This window comes from Enhydra lutris, unplaced genomic scaffold (assembly GCF_002288905.1).
Source record: "Enhydra lutris kenyoni isolate GAN:26980312 unplaced genomic scaffold, ASM228890v2 scaffoldscaffold33, whole genome shotgun sequence".
In the NCBI taxonomy this organism is placed as follows: domain Eukaryota; kingdom Metazoa; phylum Chordata; class Mammalia; order Carnivora; family Mustelidae; genus Enhydra; species Enhydra lutris.
Window position 1 is genome coordinate 23,456,774 of NW_019154117.1, and position 17,825 is coordinate 23,474,598.

The following is a 17,825-nucleotide window of genomic DNA, read 5'->3' on the forward strand; positions in this document are numbered from 1 at the left end:
GAACAACATCCTTCAGTGTTTGGGAGCAGCAGAAATGACAAGGTCAGAGCTGTTTCTCATGAGGTATAAGAGAAACAGAAAGAAGGGGATGGGCAGCGCAGACCTCAGCGACGAGAATATTGGAATAACATGGGGCAAGACTGAACTCCTCTGGTGACAGGCTAAAGTTTCTTTTTCACAGAGATAAAAGGTTCTGGGATAAGTTCCCCCCATTGGCCCATGACCCAGGCCAGTGTTCCTCAGTGTTAACACCACTAATATTTTAGGCCTTGAAGCCGTTACCATGGGAGACCAGCCTGGGCATCGCTGGCTGGCCAGCAGCCTCTTTGCCCTCTACCTGTTACACGTCAGGAGCACAAATCTCCCACCATATCCCCGCTCCACACTGTGACGACCCCAAATGTCTCTAGATATTGCTGACCATCCCCTGGGAGGAAAATTTGTCCCCATATGACAACCACTGACCTAGCCGGTCAATTTGGATTTGTTTCCAGAAAATCAGTGGATCTGAACGAGTCATCGAACATTTGGTGGGAACACACTGAGGGAAGAGATCCCGTTCCATCTTAAGGTTTGGGTTTCTTCCCCGGGCAGTGTGTCACCACCTCCAGTGATACCAAGCAGGGGCCACCGAGAATTAAGTCATGTGACCGACATTCCCTCCTAAACAATGGGTTCTCATCTTGTTCTGTTTATAGTCATTTTATTCAGTTATTTTAATTCAGCACCCAGTTTTCTAAGTGCATATAATCCCATTATGTTCTATGCCATTATGGAAGCTTCTTAATAGAAAATCACACAGTAATAAAATTAAATAAACATCCTAGCTGTTGAACTGGACTTACACGTTTCCTGACCTTGGCTGGATTCGAGAGTGTGGAGGTGGTACGTGGGAAGGGGAGACAATGGGTCACTGAAAAGAAAGACAAAGGTGCCGAAAGATGACTTGACCAGGTCATCACGTCCCCAGATCAAAGGGAAGAATTTGAGTCCAGTTAAAAGTGGAGAATTTCTGGGCGCCTGGGTGGCTCAGTCAGTTAATCATCTGCCTTTGGCTCAGGTCACGATTGCAGGGTCCTGGGATTGAGCCCCAAGTTAAGCTCCCTGCTTGGCGGGAAGCCTGCTTCTTCCTTTCCCTCTGCCCACCCCTCCCCCTTCTTATGTGCTCTCTCTCTCTCTCTCTCTCTATAGGTCAAATAAATAAATAAAATCCTTAAAAAAAAAACAAAGAAGTGAAAAGTATCCTATAGTAGAATCATGGTTAGAAATGCCACCACCCCCTTTCTCCCTCCCAAATTCCATAATACAGCCACAAAAAAATGCCTTGCAGTTGCTTTGCATTAGCTACAGCAAGTGTTAGCTTAGAGACACTAAAAGGAAAAAAAAAAAAAAAGAATTTGCATGTTATATACACATAAATATAAATCATGTAAGCTAAATATGAATAGAACTATAAATGTATGGCAGACACTGCTAAGGCATTTCCAAATGCATTTAATATGGCAGCAAACGTCGTGGACAGAGGAGTGGAGAGCGTAGCCTACCTTCCTTTTGGCTTCACTTGGCGACTGGGCACAATTGACAGGTCTGAGCAAGTCAGCCAAGGTCTGAGTCATTGTTGAGGTTCTCCATGGAAACAAAAGCTCATGGGAATTTGACATAAAGTGTTTGCCAGACTCTCTGGGTTTGTCATTCTCTTTGAGGGCCACTAATATCACTTCTAAGATGATTCGCTGATATTCAGCCAATTTCCTTCCCAAACACTCGCTCTGAGTGCTTACCAACATTGCTCTGAAGAAAGAGAGGGATTTGGGGTGAATCTCAGGCAGTCATTCACCCAACAGTTAGACTGTGTTAACAGGGAAATTTGGAGTGTGTGCTATCAGATAACATCTGCCTTCCCCGAGGGGAGTTTGTGATGACTGGGGGAAAATACGTGTATAGGGCATTTTGAGCTCTCCCTAGGGATGTCCTCTAGAAAGACAAAGCATTGATATAACTCTCTTGTCTGTCAACTCTTATTTGCAAATAGAGGTTGCCCCTGCCTTTCTCAAAATTCCCAGCTTGGAAACTAATTATTAGGAGTTCCAGGTTCTGGGTTTTTTTTTTTTTTCTGCCCAGGAAAGACTATGACTGCCTTTGTTAAAGAAAAAGCCTTTAGAATTACAATAGATTAAAAACAACAACAGTTGGGCTCCTGGGTGTCTCAGTGGGTTAAAGCCTCTGCCTTCAGCTCAGGTCATGATCTCAGGGTCCTGGGATCAAGCCCCACATCCTGCTCTCTGCTCAGCAGGGAGCCTGCTTCCCCCTCTCTCTCTGCCTGCCTCTCTTCCTACTTGTGATCTGTCAAATAAATAAATAAATAAATAAATCTTTCAAAAAAACCCAACAACAACAGTTGTACTGTTTAATTGTGAATGACTAAGATGTGGACCATATTAATTTTCTCGGAAATATTCCACATGTTCTAAATGAAAGAGAGAAGTCGGTGGCTTTTTTTTTGTTGTTGTTTTGCCTCAAAGTTAAATGTTTGAAATATGGGATCAGGACATTTTGCCACACTCCTAGCACTTCTGGTTCCATCCATTGCCACTTGAGGCTTCTGAACTTAAGTCTGTAGGATTTAAAGCTTTAGTCTGCTTTTATTTTTTTAATGCGGCAATAGAAGCTGACCAATTTTCCCTAATTAAAGTAATATCTAATCTCCCTTAAGTTTCCCGGCATATCACAAGTATTCAGTAAGTACTGTTTTCTAAAATTGCTTTTGTACAATTTTGTACAAAACAGGCCCTTCTCTTAAGATGGGAATATAGTGACCCAAAAGCATCTGATCATTATTTAGCAGGAGAAAATCTAGGCCAGTTGACTGAGTGCTTTTCTTTAAATTGCACATGATCTCACATTCCCAAAATACCCATGCTCAGAGCAGCTATATAAGTGGCACTCTGCTCTCAGTCATATGTGCCTAATGATTAGTACTATAGACTGCTTGAACTTGAATGAGCCTTCAATGCCTTTTCTCAACCTCTGTCTTCAAGGCGTAGGAAGTGGAGCCTAGGAAGGGGAAGTGACTCACCCAAGGTCATGCAGTTAGTTTCTTGTAGTGTTTAAGGAGAACCCCCCCTCTGACATCTAGTCCAGCATCTTTATTCCACACTCCTGTCTGGAGTGCAGTGTCCTCTGTATCACTCACCTTTTTTTTTTTTTAATATTTTATTTATTTATTTGTCAGACAGAGAGAGTGAGCGCAACCAGGGGGAGCAGCAGGTAGAAGGAGAAGCAGGCTCCCCACTGAACAAGGAGCCCGATGTGGGACTCGATCCCGGGACCCTGAGATCATAACCTGAGCTGAAGGCAGACACTTAACCGACTGAGCCACCCAGGCGCCCCTCTCTCACCTTTAAATACTGTCCTCTGTGAGGTTCCATTGGAATGCCATGAAGAAATGAGAGAGGTAGCAAATACACTTGCCAAACACAGCAGTTTGCGTGTTGAGTGTATAATTTGCATATTGGCATTTTCATTAGACTCGCTGAACTTTTTATTATTAGGCTTATTAAAAAATGTTTTCATTTATTTGACAAGTATTTCCCGAGGGTCTGTGCCAGGCACCAGAGATACTGCATAGACAGGATCCCGGTTGCAAATGCTGTCGCTGTCCTGCCCATACCCACTCAGGGCGCGCCGTCCACCCTTGCCCACAGTGCCCAGCTGTAAGCGCCCATGACTCCTGCCTTGGTGCTTTATCCGAGATAGAAGCCCTTGACGAGGGCCGGTTGGCAGTTGGAGGGGAAAGAACCCACCTTCTTCAACTTTGGAGTGGGATGACTCCAAGGTGCCTTGACCACCATCTTCCAAAGACCACCCCCCCCCAGGGATTTGAACTCCATTTGCACACAGTATGCCCCCTTGGTTAGCACATCCGTTGCCCGCCTCCTTCCCTGCCTGCGCTGGAAGCCTTGGGTCGGGGTCTGCTTTGGGGGGAACCTTGTCTATGACAGTCACCGAGTTCCGTGGAAAGTGGTGAGGTTGGGATCCGGCGGGGGATGCAGGGGTTGACCAGAAACCAGAAGGCTGAGCAGTGCATGGGCAGGAAGAGAGCCTAGAAGAAGATTCAGGGAGGAGGAAGAAAATGTGCCAAGTGAGCAGGGACAGGAAAGAGGCGAGAGTGGCTGCTTCACAGGAGATCACTGAGGCCATGGCGTGCTGGTCTCCGTAGTGAGGATCAGAAGTTTATCCCAGACACGAGAAACCCCCAGAGGAGGTGAAGTGTGGGGATGCGGTCATCTGACTTCTACTGGAAAATGATTACTCTGGAAGCTCCGTGGAGAAGAGATGGGGGGAGGCGGGGGTGAGCAGGACGCGAGTTGGAAGTCCAGCTGAGACATGGTGGACGGCTCTGTGCACCCAGGTTCGACGGTCGGCAGGGTGCATAATTGAATAGAACCTAAATGCGGAGTACTGTGCCTTCACGTCTTTGTCTCTAAAACTGTTTAAATTTCCGTGTTTCTCAGCATTTTGCAGTGAAGAACCCTTTGAAAATCTAGTGAAATCTGCGGATTTTTGCTCTAGAAAGATACAAATATACATGGATATTCAATGTTGAATTTGTGACGCTGGATGGGGAAGTCATGTATATATATATAGATATAGATCTATATACAAAGAGATAAATCTATAGACAAATCTATATGAATCTATAGACAAATCTATATGAATCTATAGACAAAGAGATATATAGATCTATATATAGATATATATATGTATATTTCTGTGTCTACATGCATTAGCAAAGCCTCTCTACCATAGTAAAGAAGTCCCAAAGTAGGTAATGGTTCAAACACAATAGTTTATTTCTTGTATGTGGATGACGGTTGGAGGACCAACAGCTTCACTGGGTATCAGGGAGAATAATTCAGTTTCTACACTGCCTATACTTGCAAAAACAACCTGGGCAAAGTAGCAGAGAACTTCTCTGCTATCTTCATGTCATAACTTTCAAGTTTGCTGTAAGCACTGTTTCCATTGTGGACAAATAGGAGGGGAAAGGGCATTGAGTGTCCTACACAGGAGTTCTTGAAGGGCTGGCCTGGAAATGGTACCCATCACTCTCTCACCTCCCATTGGCTGCAATTTAATGGCATGATCATAACCAACCTCAGGGGGGTATGGATCATGTAGTGTAGCTGTGGGTCCAGAAAAATAGAGCTTTCAGAGGGCAAGTAATACTTGCAGCCATAATACACATATATATGTATTTTCTACACTTGTCACACCAGAGGGGTTCAATGTTACGTTTCCTCAAGAACGGTATGATAAGTCACTTCAGAGATTTGAAGGATGGAAAGGTATGAAGCCAACGAGAACTGGACAGGAGGACCCTTTACATCATGTCTAGAATCAGTTAACTACAAGCAAACCCTCCTCCTAGCCGGTGTAGATGGGACTTAGACAAAGGTTGTGTCCTTAAGTGAAAGATAGAGATTAAATTGAAGTCGACTGTTGGCCTCAGACTCCACTGTTCCGTGCCCTGAAGAGCTGGAATTCACTTGAAATAAACTCTTACTCACTCCGATTATGTGTCAGTTGGAAAGGGAGATGATCGTATTGTCAACAAAGTGATTCTTTGCGCTCATTTCCCCTCCCCTCCGAGGACCAGAACCTCCTGGTTCTTTGAGGTGACAGGCACTTGGCTACTCAGTCAAGCTCTTACTGAGTGTCTCCTCTGGGTTCAACAATGTCTGGTTCACACTTTTTCTGGAGGGGAAACTCAGCGCTGAGGCTCCTCCTTCCTATGTCCTTTAGGGAGTGGGTGTGGCCCCCGGAAGTTAGAGGTGAAGTTCATTCTGTCAGTGAATCATATTTTCCCATTGGCTCCCATTACAGTGTTAGAGACGCTTTTCTTGGGGGTGGAGGGTGGTGAGTCTCATCTGAAGATATGAAGAAATTACACTTGAGAACACAGCAAATTTTAATTTCTCTCGAATTGAAAGGGAGGAAAGCTGACTTTCTCCTTAACATACTGAAACCATTTTTCTGAAACTTAGAAAGAGGAAAAAAAAAAAAATCTAGAAACTATTGTCTGGAGATCAGAGCCATTTTGACAATCACAGTTAGAGTCTGTGTGATTCAGTACCCACGGGGAAGATTGGGTTTCTTCTACCTTGCCTTTTACACATTCCTGCCCGTGACTCTCTCGCCTGTATCCTAAGTACGCCTTTCCAGCCCATGCATTTTAGCTGTTTCCTTTGAGAGACATTTGAAAAGCAACCTTTATTACCATTTATTTTGGATCTCCTCTTAGAGTTATTAATGTATTAATGCATTATTTTTTTTTTCCTACATTCTCCTTCTCTGGTCAGGGAGGATTGAACTTTCTTCAATATGAGAAGGATTTAATTGGTTAATTTCATAATTTAGAGTCCTTGTCGGCCTAGATTGCAGAAAGAGAAGTTCCTCTAAGCTCACTGCAACTACATTCTCTTTTGAAGGGGCCCTTTATTTTGCAGTGAATAAAGTGTCTCTTATTAAACAGAAAATAAAAGAATGCTTGGCAGGACTCTACTCCCAATGGGTGAAACATCACAGGAAATTGAGAAATTGTTTCTTTTTGGCCTTGTGGGAGAAATTTGCTGGTGAAATTTAGTATTAAGGTCTTAAGACTACTGCTTGAATCCATCAAGAGAGACCTATTGAACAAGGGACAGCTTCCGGGGGAGGAGGGGGGAGGACCAATGTGACCTTGCTATATCTAGTCTCTTATATTTTCCAAGAAATCTGGGCAGTGGCCAAGGAGATTCTATTCTCTCTTTCATAATAATTATGTCACTGTTAAGGAGAACTTAGACATATTTCAGCAATTCAGGGATTAAGTTTGTCAAGAGTTAGCTGCTGTTGGGAACTTTTATTTGTGCCTGCAAAAGAGGGGTTTTAATTGCCCAAACAAGAAATGTGTCCAGGTACGGCATCCAGCTTGCATCCTCCAGTTAGACCATAAGCTCTAGAGAGTGGGCTTTAGACCTATATCCCCAAGCTTGAGACCAGAGGTCCAAACCCCGGATGTTTCTCCACAGAGACGCCTTATCTGGGATTTGTGACCCACACTGATGTTCTCAGATTAGCCACTCAACTGAGTTCTGAGTTCCTGGCAGGCACTCCGCTGCAGCATTGTATGTCCTATTGTCCAAACCCCAAACCTTCTTTGTTCCCCTCCCATACTCCCCTCAATGTGCGATCAGTTGCCAAGTCCTACTGATTCCCGTAAATATGACCGACAGCCATCTCCTGTGCCCATGCTACCTCCCCTAACCCCATTCAGGCCACAGCTCTCTCATGCCTTGACGTCTCTAGCAGCTTCTTTTATCGGGTTTCCTGCCCTCAGTCTTTCCTTCTCACAATCCTGTTGTCTATCCTACAGCCAAAGTGAGTTTTCCACAATTCAACTTGATCCTGTTGTGTTGCTGTTTGGCCCAAGGGTGTTTCCTTTTGTTTGGTTTTGTTTAGAGCTTACCTGCAATTTTTCTTCTAAAACCCAAACTGGGCCTGACCCTTGCTTCTGTTTCTCAGTTTCCTACCCTTTCCAGATGCCTCACCGCCTTGAAACACACAGGGCTCCCCACTCTAACTAGAAGTGGACAATGATAGTATTCCTCTCTGCTTTTCCCCATTCTTGGCTGATTGTAATCTGTTACCCAGAAGCCAGAGAACTCTCCTCGACCACCTCCCCTAGATTGGATTACATGCTTCTCCTTTGAGTTCCCAAGCACCCTGAATAATACTTCTCAGAGAGCTAATCCTTAATTGTCAGCCCCCTGAGGGCGGGTCCAAATGAGGGCAGCTCATTTATCTTTGAATTCTCTGGTACACCTGTGTGGAGCAAGAAAGAAAGGAAGAACTGAAATAAAACAAAAGCATTTGGGGGAGAGGTCTTAGAATTGTAATTTGGGGAGCACAGATACAGTTGCAACCCCAACGGTGTCCCATTAAGGGGTAGATGGCAGAAGTATTAGGAAACATACACAAGTTGGTTTTCCAAAAGTTATGGTTGGAAGATGTGACGACATTTCACATCATTGGTTTTCTGAGTACATGATGTCAATTACTAGGAAAACATCTTTCTCAGAGTGTCCAGTTTTTATCCAGAATGTGGACTCAGCCTCCCTGTGTTGTCGTAACGCCGTTGCTTGGTTCAGTAGCTCCAGGTAGTTCCTGTTTCAAAAACAGGATGAAGTTTTAGTCTCCAAATGGAGTCTGTTGTGTTCAGAGGTTTTACACAGGTTCGCACCTGTTGAAACAAGTGAAGATGAATGACTATATATAGTGCTTTTCTAGATCTAAAATTGAATCCTGACCCCAATGTTGTCAACCTTGGCTAATTTTGGCTACGCATTTTGGAAGATCGGAAAGGCAAATGTGAAAGAAATGAAAAAAACCCAGATTTGAGTCTGCTCCATTACTACATGCTGTGACCTTTGTTAAGTCTGTCAGCCTCTGTGAGTGTTAGTTCCTTGCCAATGAACAGAGGATGGTATTTTAGAGCGTCTGGCTGAGGATGAAGGGAGAAGGGTCTTGTGTCAGGAAGGTGCTTGGTGAATTAAAATGTCTGGACAGGTCAGAGGTGACCTTTTCTTATCCGTGTTCTCCGTACATGCCCAATGCCGGTCTAGGAGACATGAGGTGGGAGGCGTTTTGAGCTGCAAAGGTGGGAGGGGAGTGTTTGCTTTTTCTTTTCAGGTAGGTGGAGATACACCAATGGCAGAAAGGAAGTAGAAAATGGCTTCACCCTTTGATTTCCCATGGGGCTAAGAGTGAAAATACACTCCTACTATCTGCCACACTGTTGGTAGAAGTAAGACTAGGTATGGAGGGAAAGCAGTTGACTTACGTGGCTTGGGTACCTTACCATCATTCACCCCTTTGGACTTCCACATTCCATTTCTACCATTTATCTTGAAGGCATGATTTTTGAAAATGGGGTAAATGTACCTAAGATATGGACAGGTGTCCCTTTGCAGTTGTGTTTCTTCTAATGATCAACAATAATCTGGAATGTACAGTCTATGAGGGAACCGCTATGGCATGGCCCTTCAGCGGGTTCTCTGTAAGATAGGAACAATTTTGAAAAAACTACTCAAGTGAAAAGGAAGTCTTAAAAAATCCGTTCTACTATTTAATGAAAACTATATAAATCAAACAAATATAGAAAAATGAAAATTGACCAGCGGGAAATACACTCCATTTTCAAAAGGACTCGTGGTAACTGAGAAAGCTCTGCTTCGTTAGACTAAGGACGCAGTGAATGAGGGTCACTGTCTTCTGTGCAAAGGGATCTTTATTTGGCATTGGATAGAGGCCAGACCTTCATCCTGTCTTCTAAAACCTGGAAGAAAGCATTCAGAGGAATATAAATCAGAAGTAAAAATCGCCTTAGGGTTTGGCCCCAGAGCCAGTCGCAGGCTACCAGGGGAAGGAGGCTAGCTTACACCGGCAAGAGCTTTAATCACGATGACAACTTTGAGGGGCATTTTTGAGCATGCAAAGAGTTTTCCTCTACATTGTCTCACTTAAATTGGCTTCTTCTACAGTGAAGCTGTACGTCTTCACTGCCTGCAAAACTCCCTGTAGATCTGAAGATCTCAGAAACAGTTACTTAGTCGGGCTCCCTACGCTTTATCCATCTCTTACCCAGGGATTTCTCCGCTGGGTAGCGTTCACTTTGAACCCAGTGGAAACTTCAGAGAGAGGAACAGTCAGGCCCAGGAAACAAATAGGCATTTCACCTCGGCTTTATTCCCTGGAGACCTCCAACCATTTGTCAGATCTTTATTTACACGTACTTCATGGGGCTTTGTGTTAAGTTACCAAAGGCACAGAGCCGCTGTGAACAGCGCATCACCACACAGCAAGTCAGTAGTAGAATCCGTGTAGAATGAAGATCCCCTATTTTTCTTCCCAAATCCCCATCCAGCCCAAGCATCAGTTCTCCCACGGGACTACATGTTCCTTTTTTTACTGTCTCCGCTTTGCCAAAGATCTGTTTTCTCTTATTATTTTCCCACATAGCTGCGGTTGAGAACCGTAGTGCCTTTGTCAAATGTGTTGTGTATTTTCACCCCTAGAGCTCAGTTACTTAGGAAGAAGAAAGTAAGAAAGAAAGAAAACCGCTCAGAGCCATTAACTCTGGGTTTTGGCCATTTTTCTCAAAGACAGGCTACTGTGTCTTATCTGAGTCGAACGTCCATGTTCTCGGGATGAGAAATAAATCTTTACAGAAAAATTCAAGTGTTAGTTTCCAGGTGTTTGAGAGGAAGCTTTGGTCCCCAATGGAAGTTTTTCAGAGAGTTTGTTATTTCTCTAAGGACACTGCTGAATACCTTTGGTTTACGCTTCTCTTTCGAAGTTTATTTTATGTTTTGTTGTGGTTTTCAGATTTCTCATGGTTTGGATTTGGGAAAGTAAAATCAAGACAAGGTGTTGGTAAGTAGTTACTCACTCCTTCTTTGGATAAGTAATGAGTGTGTGTTGCTTGACTCGGTTGAAACTTCTTAGTCCCTCTTCATGCCTGTTGGCACCTTGGTTAATTTTCGGTGTTCCTTGTTTCTGATTTGCTGAAGAAAGAGGACTAGGATTTTTCCAGAAAAGGCATTGCTTTCACTAACTGAGCTGAGTAAATGGTTTTATATTTTTGAAGCTGACGTGTTTTCATCCTAGGAGGAATGCCAACCGTTGTTCCAGGTCTAGGTAGTTGCTGGGCTTTTAAGAAGGTCCAGGAAATAAAATGCAATGGCACCAAAACTCCACGTACAGCAAAGTTGGCTTCACGTCAAGTCTGGACAAGTGGGGATCTTAACTCCTTCCATTGGCCAAGAAGTGATACGTTTCTGAATTGGTAAATCAGCTGTTCATTTATGACCGTTTCTCTTTCAAAACTAGACTCTAACGTCCAGACGCTCTGATTTGTCCTTGATTACATTCTACTCCTTGCATTCAGACTGTGCGCTGACAATTGAAAAGCCGAGTTTGTAGCTTACCAAATGAGTACACATAATGTAGCTCATCACTGGGAATGAAATCAGGTGTGATCTTCTGGGACCTCCAATTTGTTCGGTACTTTGTGTGGGTACAGCGACAATGAACAGGAATTCATTAGAAAACACAAAAAGACAAACTGTCACATTCTGCATGTGTGTGCATCCAAGATCTGGCCATCCTGGGCATCTCTCGACTGGTATATATTCTGACATTAAGGTCGGCTGTCGGTTAAACTGCAAAGTACGAGAAAGGTACTGGTGTCAGGGAGCCTTTGCGTCCTGAGCCCTCCGCCCCATTTGTGTTCATCCCCTCCGTGCAAGGAACTCTGTTTCCTTTCCTCTTTTAAGCCTGATTGTCAGTAACTCTGACCCTTAAGTAGCTGCATGAGTTCCAAGGTAAAAGTTCTTGAATAGCAAAGTGGAAAAAGACATGTGGCCGAATTGGAACATTTAAACTCAACCAGCTCGGGGATTGGTTGGCGATTCCCCCAGGGGCACATTTCAGATACAGCTAATCACAGTTGCTTTGCCACCAGAGAATGTGCTACTGGGAAGTCTTAAAGGTGTCCTGCTTTAAGGCTTTGTGTTCTGTATGTGTGTAGGGTCAGGGCAGGAGGCGGAAGGAGTGGGCTGATAAGCTCTCCTGCAACAGCGCCATGAGATGGGGGTCTTCTTGCCACTAAACAGAAGATCACTATAACCACGTCATCATTTTCCAGGCCAGTTTGCCCAGCTGAGAGGTGTGCGTTCTTGGAGAACTTCAAAAACAGGGCTTCACCCTTTCAGGCCACAGCAGAGAGATGCTTCTTCTGAATTGGGCTTTGAGCCACAGTCTGACAGAGGCACTGCTGTTCTAAAATGGAGGCTGTATTATCTTTCGGGTCTGGTGAGGCCAGCGGGTCAGAGGAAGACTGCCATGGGAGAGATAGTGTGTTACTCACCGTTCCTGAGAGAAGAGGGCAGCTATAGCCCTGTGGGGAGACTCCCGGGGGAGCCCTGGGGTCGGGCAGGAGGCAGGGGGAGTGAGGGAGAGAAGGCTGGGCAGGAGCCTTTATGGTGCTTTCCGTGGGAAGGAATGGGTGGGACGGGGGTGAGTGAGCTTAGGATCGGCCAGTTTGAGGAACTCGGGCGGGCTCTGGGGCAGACAGGCAGTTCTCAGTTGCCCGGTGTCTGACTTGAGGGTGACAGACTGGTGGAGAGTGGCCCGGAATAGGACAGCCTGACACGGTGGTGCAAACTCAGGATGGGTTGGCTGGTCTAAGATACGTCTGCTCTCAGGCAAGTTCTTTACCATCTCTAGGAACTGGCTGTCTCTGGGAAGGGCAGTTCCTTTAGGGTCAGCGAGGCTCCGGATGCTGAAGCAGCAGACTACAGAGTATGAAAGGCTTAATGCAGCTGCTCAAGAACCATAGTCTCTCCCCTTACCTTAAAGACATCGCTGGTCTTGAGAGAAGGAAATTCTTTTCCCAGATGACCTTTAGCAATTCTTATCATGGGAAAACAAGTGTGAGGCTTAGAAATGTCTGTAAGTCTTGGGGTGCCTGGGGGGGTGTGGTCAGTTTCGCATCCGACTCTCGGTTTCAGCTCAGGTTGGGATCTCAGAGCTGTGAGATCGAACCCCGAGTGGGGCTCCATGCTCGCCACAGGGTCTGCTTAGGATTTGCTCCCCCTCTCCCCTTCCTCTCCCTTTGTGCCCCCACCCCCACTCCCTCTCTCTCTAAAATAAATAAACCTTGGGGGAAAAAAGAAATGTCTGTAACTCAGATGTGCAGAACACATTACCAAGCAGCTCTGTTGGAAGAAAAATGTCTCTTTGCACCTGAGATATATTAAAATAAAAACGGGCTAAAAATGTTTCCAGATATAGCTCATATTTGTCAGCTCGGTAATTAGAACTGCCCCCCCCCAAACTGAGCAAGTCGCACATACCCAGCAATTTAAAACTTTTTATTAATATTAGAAGACTCTTTTTTTTCCCCAAACCTTCAGATGAATTTCTTATAACATTCTGTGATGTGCCCCTGACTTTTCTTCTGTCTTTTTGTGGTGTCTCGTCAAGCTGGTGCACAGACACACAATGACACACCCCGTGATAGGCACAGACAGCCTGCTGTCAAATTATATAGACATTCATTGTCCCTGCTGAGCGCTTCTCCCCCTTCCCAACTATGCTGTGCTCCATTAGATCAAAATGTTCATAGAAAAATGGGCTGACTCCCCGCAACCCTGCCAGCCGTATCAGTCTTCCAGGATTTAGAACACAGATGATGAAGAAAATAGCACTTGAATTAATATCCCACCTGATAAATTGTTGAAGATTCTATGTTGCTCAGATTTGCGACCTTCTGGCAAAGGGAAAGGGCGTTTGAAGAATGACCTCTGGTGCTTTGTGCCATCTTTATGCTTAACTTTTTACCCCCCTCCCCGAACAGAGAGCCCATTCCCTTGGGCTGTGTTACCTTGGAGTTGGGGGTTTTACTCAGAGAAACCAAGGGAAGGAAAGAGTGTCCTTTGGTGGAGGAAGAAAAGCCAAGGATGAGCCTCTTGCTGTTACTCTGTAAGTAAGGGCTCCACGGTGGACATGGCGGATGATTCAGAGGCCGAATTCCCAGAGGAATCTCGGCATTGTCGTCTAGATATAAGCTTCCTCCGAAATGATTAAATGCTAGAGGAATGTTGATAGCCTGACCTGGGCCAGGAGAGAGTCACAGAAGAAAGCAACCAGGATCAGTGCGCTCTAATGATTGCTAGGGCTCCAGAAGCAAATATCGCAGGCCTTCTGACAGCACGTGGAGTATTTGAACATGACAGCTCCTGCATTTCTGGGGGTAAACGTTGAGAAATGTGCGACCTTGACTGTACCGCCCTCGGGGAGCACAGGCGGCAGCATGCTTGGGTAACCTTGAAGGGTGGGGGTAGGGGTGGGGGAAACAGCTGCGCCAGAAACACAGCAAGGGGGCCAGCGGTGGAAGGTTTTATTGGCAAGATGCAGAAAGCCTAACATAACACATTTCCATTTTCCATCTCTGGGTTTAAGCTCTGGGTGATCTAAGCCTGTCAGGAAGCAAATCATAAAACAGGGATGGTTAAGGATATTGGAAAGAACTTGTCTTTATAGCTACTTTTGGCAGAATTTCCACTCTTTGCTAATGCCGGTGAGCTAGGCACAGGATAAGCACAACCAGCGAGCTTGCTTTCACTCTGAGCGTTCTGCAGATTCTAAATTAGCTGTGTGAGGACTTGTTTGCAGAATTAAGCCAGAGCGTGTCATTAAAGGCAACTGAAATGTACATCCCCTTGAGAAGATGCTTTAAAAAATTACCTATAATAGCAGCTGGCTGCCTCCTGCGTACTTTGTTGAAGATTCAGCTAGCTGGGGAACGTCCTATTGTTATCATTGCAGACTGTGATAATCCCTTTCGAGGGGGAATATGCATCTTGGAGGTCTGGACGGATTATCAGTGTCTTCCTTCATAGGGGGCTCAAAAAGGTAAGGCACAATGACTTTTGTCTTTCAAATTGCTGTGCCTCTCCCTGAAATCCTTAATTAACTGAGAGGGATAGGGTAGAGAAGGATGGAGGTGGGGAAACCTGTATCCTGGGTGAGTGAATGAAAACACAATCCCTTACTCAGCAGATAACAATTCCGTCTTTTCTCCCCCTGGTACACAGTTGCCTTGACGGATAGTCGATTCTGTCTTTTGCTTTTCCTCCTTACCTTTCCCTCCTACATTTCTCTTGGCTTGTGCCAGCGGCTGTGGCCAGTGGTCTGCTTCCGTGGGACCTTGCAGCCACTCAGCATGCTGCCGAAACACATGTAATGTATGTCTAGGGTGTTTGTTGATGTCCCACGTGTAGAGTGTGGATCATGAGCCAGTGAGACCTTAATTGCTTTGAAGCTTTCCCATTGACCCTTGTCACTGTGCATCTGGTTTTGTTTGCAGACTGGTTGGGTTTAGTGGTCGATAGATAAATTGTTTAGACAAGACACAGTAGACCCTGTTTATGGGCACACACATTCTTAGACTCGAGACTAGAAAGTTTAAGTCTTGTGTGAAAAATGTTATGGTTATTGTGTTAGTATAAAGACATCCATGGAATGATCTACAAATAAGATTAGGGCTAAAGGAAAAGCAGGCAACTTTGCCACGGTTTGATCTGTTATTGAAAGGATTTTGCATCCAGAAAGAGAAACATAGTAATAGGACCACCTGGTGTAATTTCAGTCCACCAGTTGTAAGTTTCTTTAGTAATACCTAATAGTAATTCATACTCATGAAGCACCTTTAAATTTATAACGCACTTCCCTATCTAGAGTCTCATAAAGAACAAGCAGATATTCTTTTGCACATCTTACAAATTTAAATGGGTATAGAGGTACAAAAAAAAAAAAAAAAAGGTAAGTGACTTGTCCAAAGAGTGGAGAAAAGCCCTCAGATCTTTGAACTGCTAGGACACTTTTCAGTATATGGTGACACAGGAATCCTACACTCATGCTGCGAGTTTCAATGAGTGAGTGTTCTAAAGATGTTCAGAGAACAGAGAGCAAAGCTGCATATTAACTTACCAGAGAAGGAAGTCAAGACATTGGAACCTTCACACATTGCCCTTGGGAATAGAAAATGGGGCAGCCATTTTGGAACTCAGTCTGGCAGTTCCTCAAATTGTTAAACAGAGAGCTTCCACATGACCTGGTAATTCCGCCCAGGAGAAATGAAAAACGTATGTCCATGGAAAAACTTATACACAGAGGTTCATGGCAGCATTATTCGTAACACTCAAAATGTGGAAACACCCAAATGTCCGTCAGTGGATGAATGATCCACAGAACGTAACATACATACAATGGAATATTATTTGGCAACAAAAAGGAATAAAGTAATGACCTATGCTACAACCTGAATGAAGCTGAAAAGCATGCTTAAGGGAAAGTGGCCTGTTCCAAAAGGTCACATATTATATGATTGCATTTCTATGAAATGTCCAGAATAAATCCGTAGAGACAGGAAAGAAATCCACAGAGACAGAAAGCAAATTTGTAGATGCCTGGGGCTGGGAGTGGGAGGCCTGGGGAGTGACTGTTAACTGGGATGATCAAAATGTCCTGAAATCAAACTATAGCGATAGCTGTACGACTTTCTGAATATACTGAAAACCACTGAGTTGTACGCTTTAAAAGAGTGAACTGCTCAACAAGGGAATGGAAAAATTATAGGAGAATGTGTATTTTTTTTCCAACTCCAGGCCCAGCTTCGGTTATCAGCAATGACGATGACTCTGCCAGCCCACTTCATCACATCTCCAATGGGAGTAACACCCCGTCATCTTCAGAGGGTGGCCCCGATGCCGTCATTATTGGAATGACCAAGATCCCTGTCATTGAAAATCCCCAGTACTTTGGAATTACCAACAGTCAGCTCAAGCCAGACACATGTAAGTACAGCTGTTTATACTTACTGGCCTGTTTGCTGCACAGTGGTATCAATCAGCGTGTTTATCACAGTGTCTGACGAGGATGACCGTGGGGGGAGGGGGCCGTGAAATGTCTGAGGATTCGTGGGGCTTTGGGCCTATGGAATGGCTCCTTTAGTTCGCTGCTTATGGAATTCTCAGGGTGTGTGTCCTGCTGGGCTTGGAACTGTGGGTGGATACCGACTTCTCTTGGGATCCATTTTCCCAAACCATTTGTCACTGTGAAACAGCTGGAATCGAGGCATGCTTATCTTGGAAAAGATAGAGACAGAAACCAGAAGTATCAGGAGACAGGATATTCATCAATTACAAAAGATAGGTGATTGGTGGGGTTTAAATTTGATTTACTGAAAGTCATTCAAATATACAGCGCTGGTAGTCAGCAAGGTTCTGTGTTGCTCACAGGTGGTATCGATTTGGGTATATCTGTATTCTTTGTTCGGTCCTTCTTCCCAGTATGAGATTTGTTATCATGCCACAATAGGAAAGAGACATCACAACAGATAACCTATTAGCCTCTGTTGAGAAGCTTGGGATTTCTCTCAAAGACTCTTGTCCTATCTTCAGAGCCACTGCTCAGATATAAAAAACGGAACATGGCCTTATGGAAAGCAAAAAATAAAACACAGTGGGCAAATAGGCTTATGCCATTGGAACTGCAGGCCTTTCTTCATATATGAATAAGGGACTATGAGGGCTAGAACATCAGGTGGCCTAGATCCCAGGGGCTCACCTGACAATGATGAATGGGCATCTTCTATTTGGCATGTTCTTACTCCATCTTAAATACTGTTCTCCTGCCTTGCCTTAGAGGAAAGGTGGGACAATTGCAAAGTTAGATTTTGGGGACTGACTTTCCACTAAGACCTCTCACAGGACAAAGGGGGTTAGCAATGGGTATCTTTTCATATATAAGGAAACACCTGTAATTTTCTCCTATTCATTCAAATTTACCCCAAGATATGGTGAATGTTGGATTTGAATATAATCATTAGGAAGCACAGTATTATGAGCTTTTAATGTGTGAGACTGGACCCCACCATAGTTTTCAGTTGAATACGTGATATGATAAGATAAATAGAATAGCATATACGAGAAATATTGAGCTCCTTGAAATAAAAAAAATTGTTTGAAATCAAGCTATTATTAATCCTAATATTGTCCATTATGGTGTGAACAAGATGCATTAAAATGTGCATTCTTTGTAGAGATAAGTATCTTCCAAAGGTCCTTGAAATACCCTCCATGCCTAATAGTCAAATATTGAATGAAGTAAAGCAGGGTCCTATGATGTGAGAATCTGTCATCATTTTGATTGTGCTC

General features: G+C 44.3%; 1 protein-coding gene across 4 annotated transcripts in view; it reads left to right on the forward strand.

Moving 5' to 3' along the window:
* The window catches only part of LOC111153613 (neurotrophic receptor tyrosine kinase 2), a 318,559-nt gene that overhangs the window by 160,802 nt on the left and 139,932 nt on the right, over window positions 1-17,825 (forward strand). For 2 of the 4 annotated variants that reach the window (XM_022512746.1, XM_022512748.1), the window contains exons 12-13: window positions 10,429-10,476; window positions 16,275-16,463. In XM_022512746.1, the coding sequence (XP_022368454.1) occupies window positions 10,429-10,476; window positions 16,275-16,463 (237 nt within the window). The remainder of the gene's footprint in view (window positions 1-10,428; window positions 10,477-16,274; window positions 16,464-17,825) is intronic. The other 2 variants (XM_022512747.1, XM_022512749.1) reach the window with 1 other exon arrangement.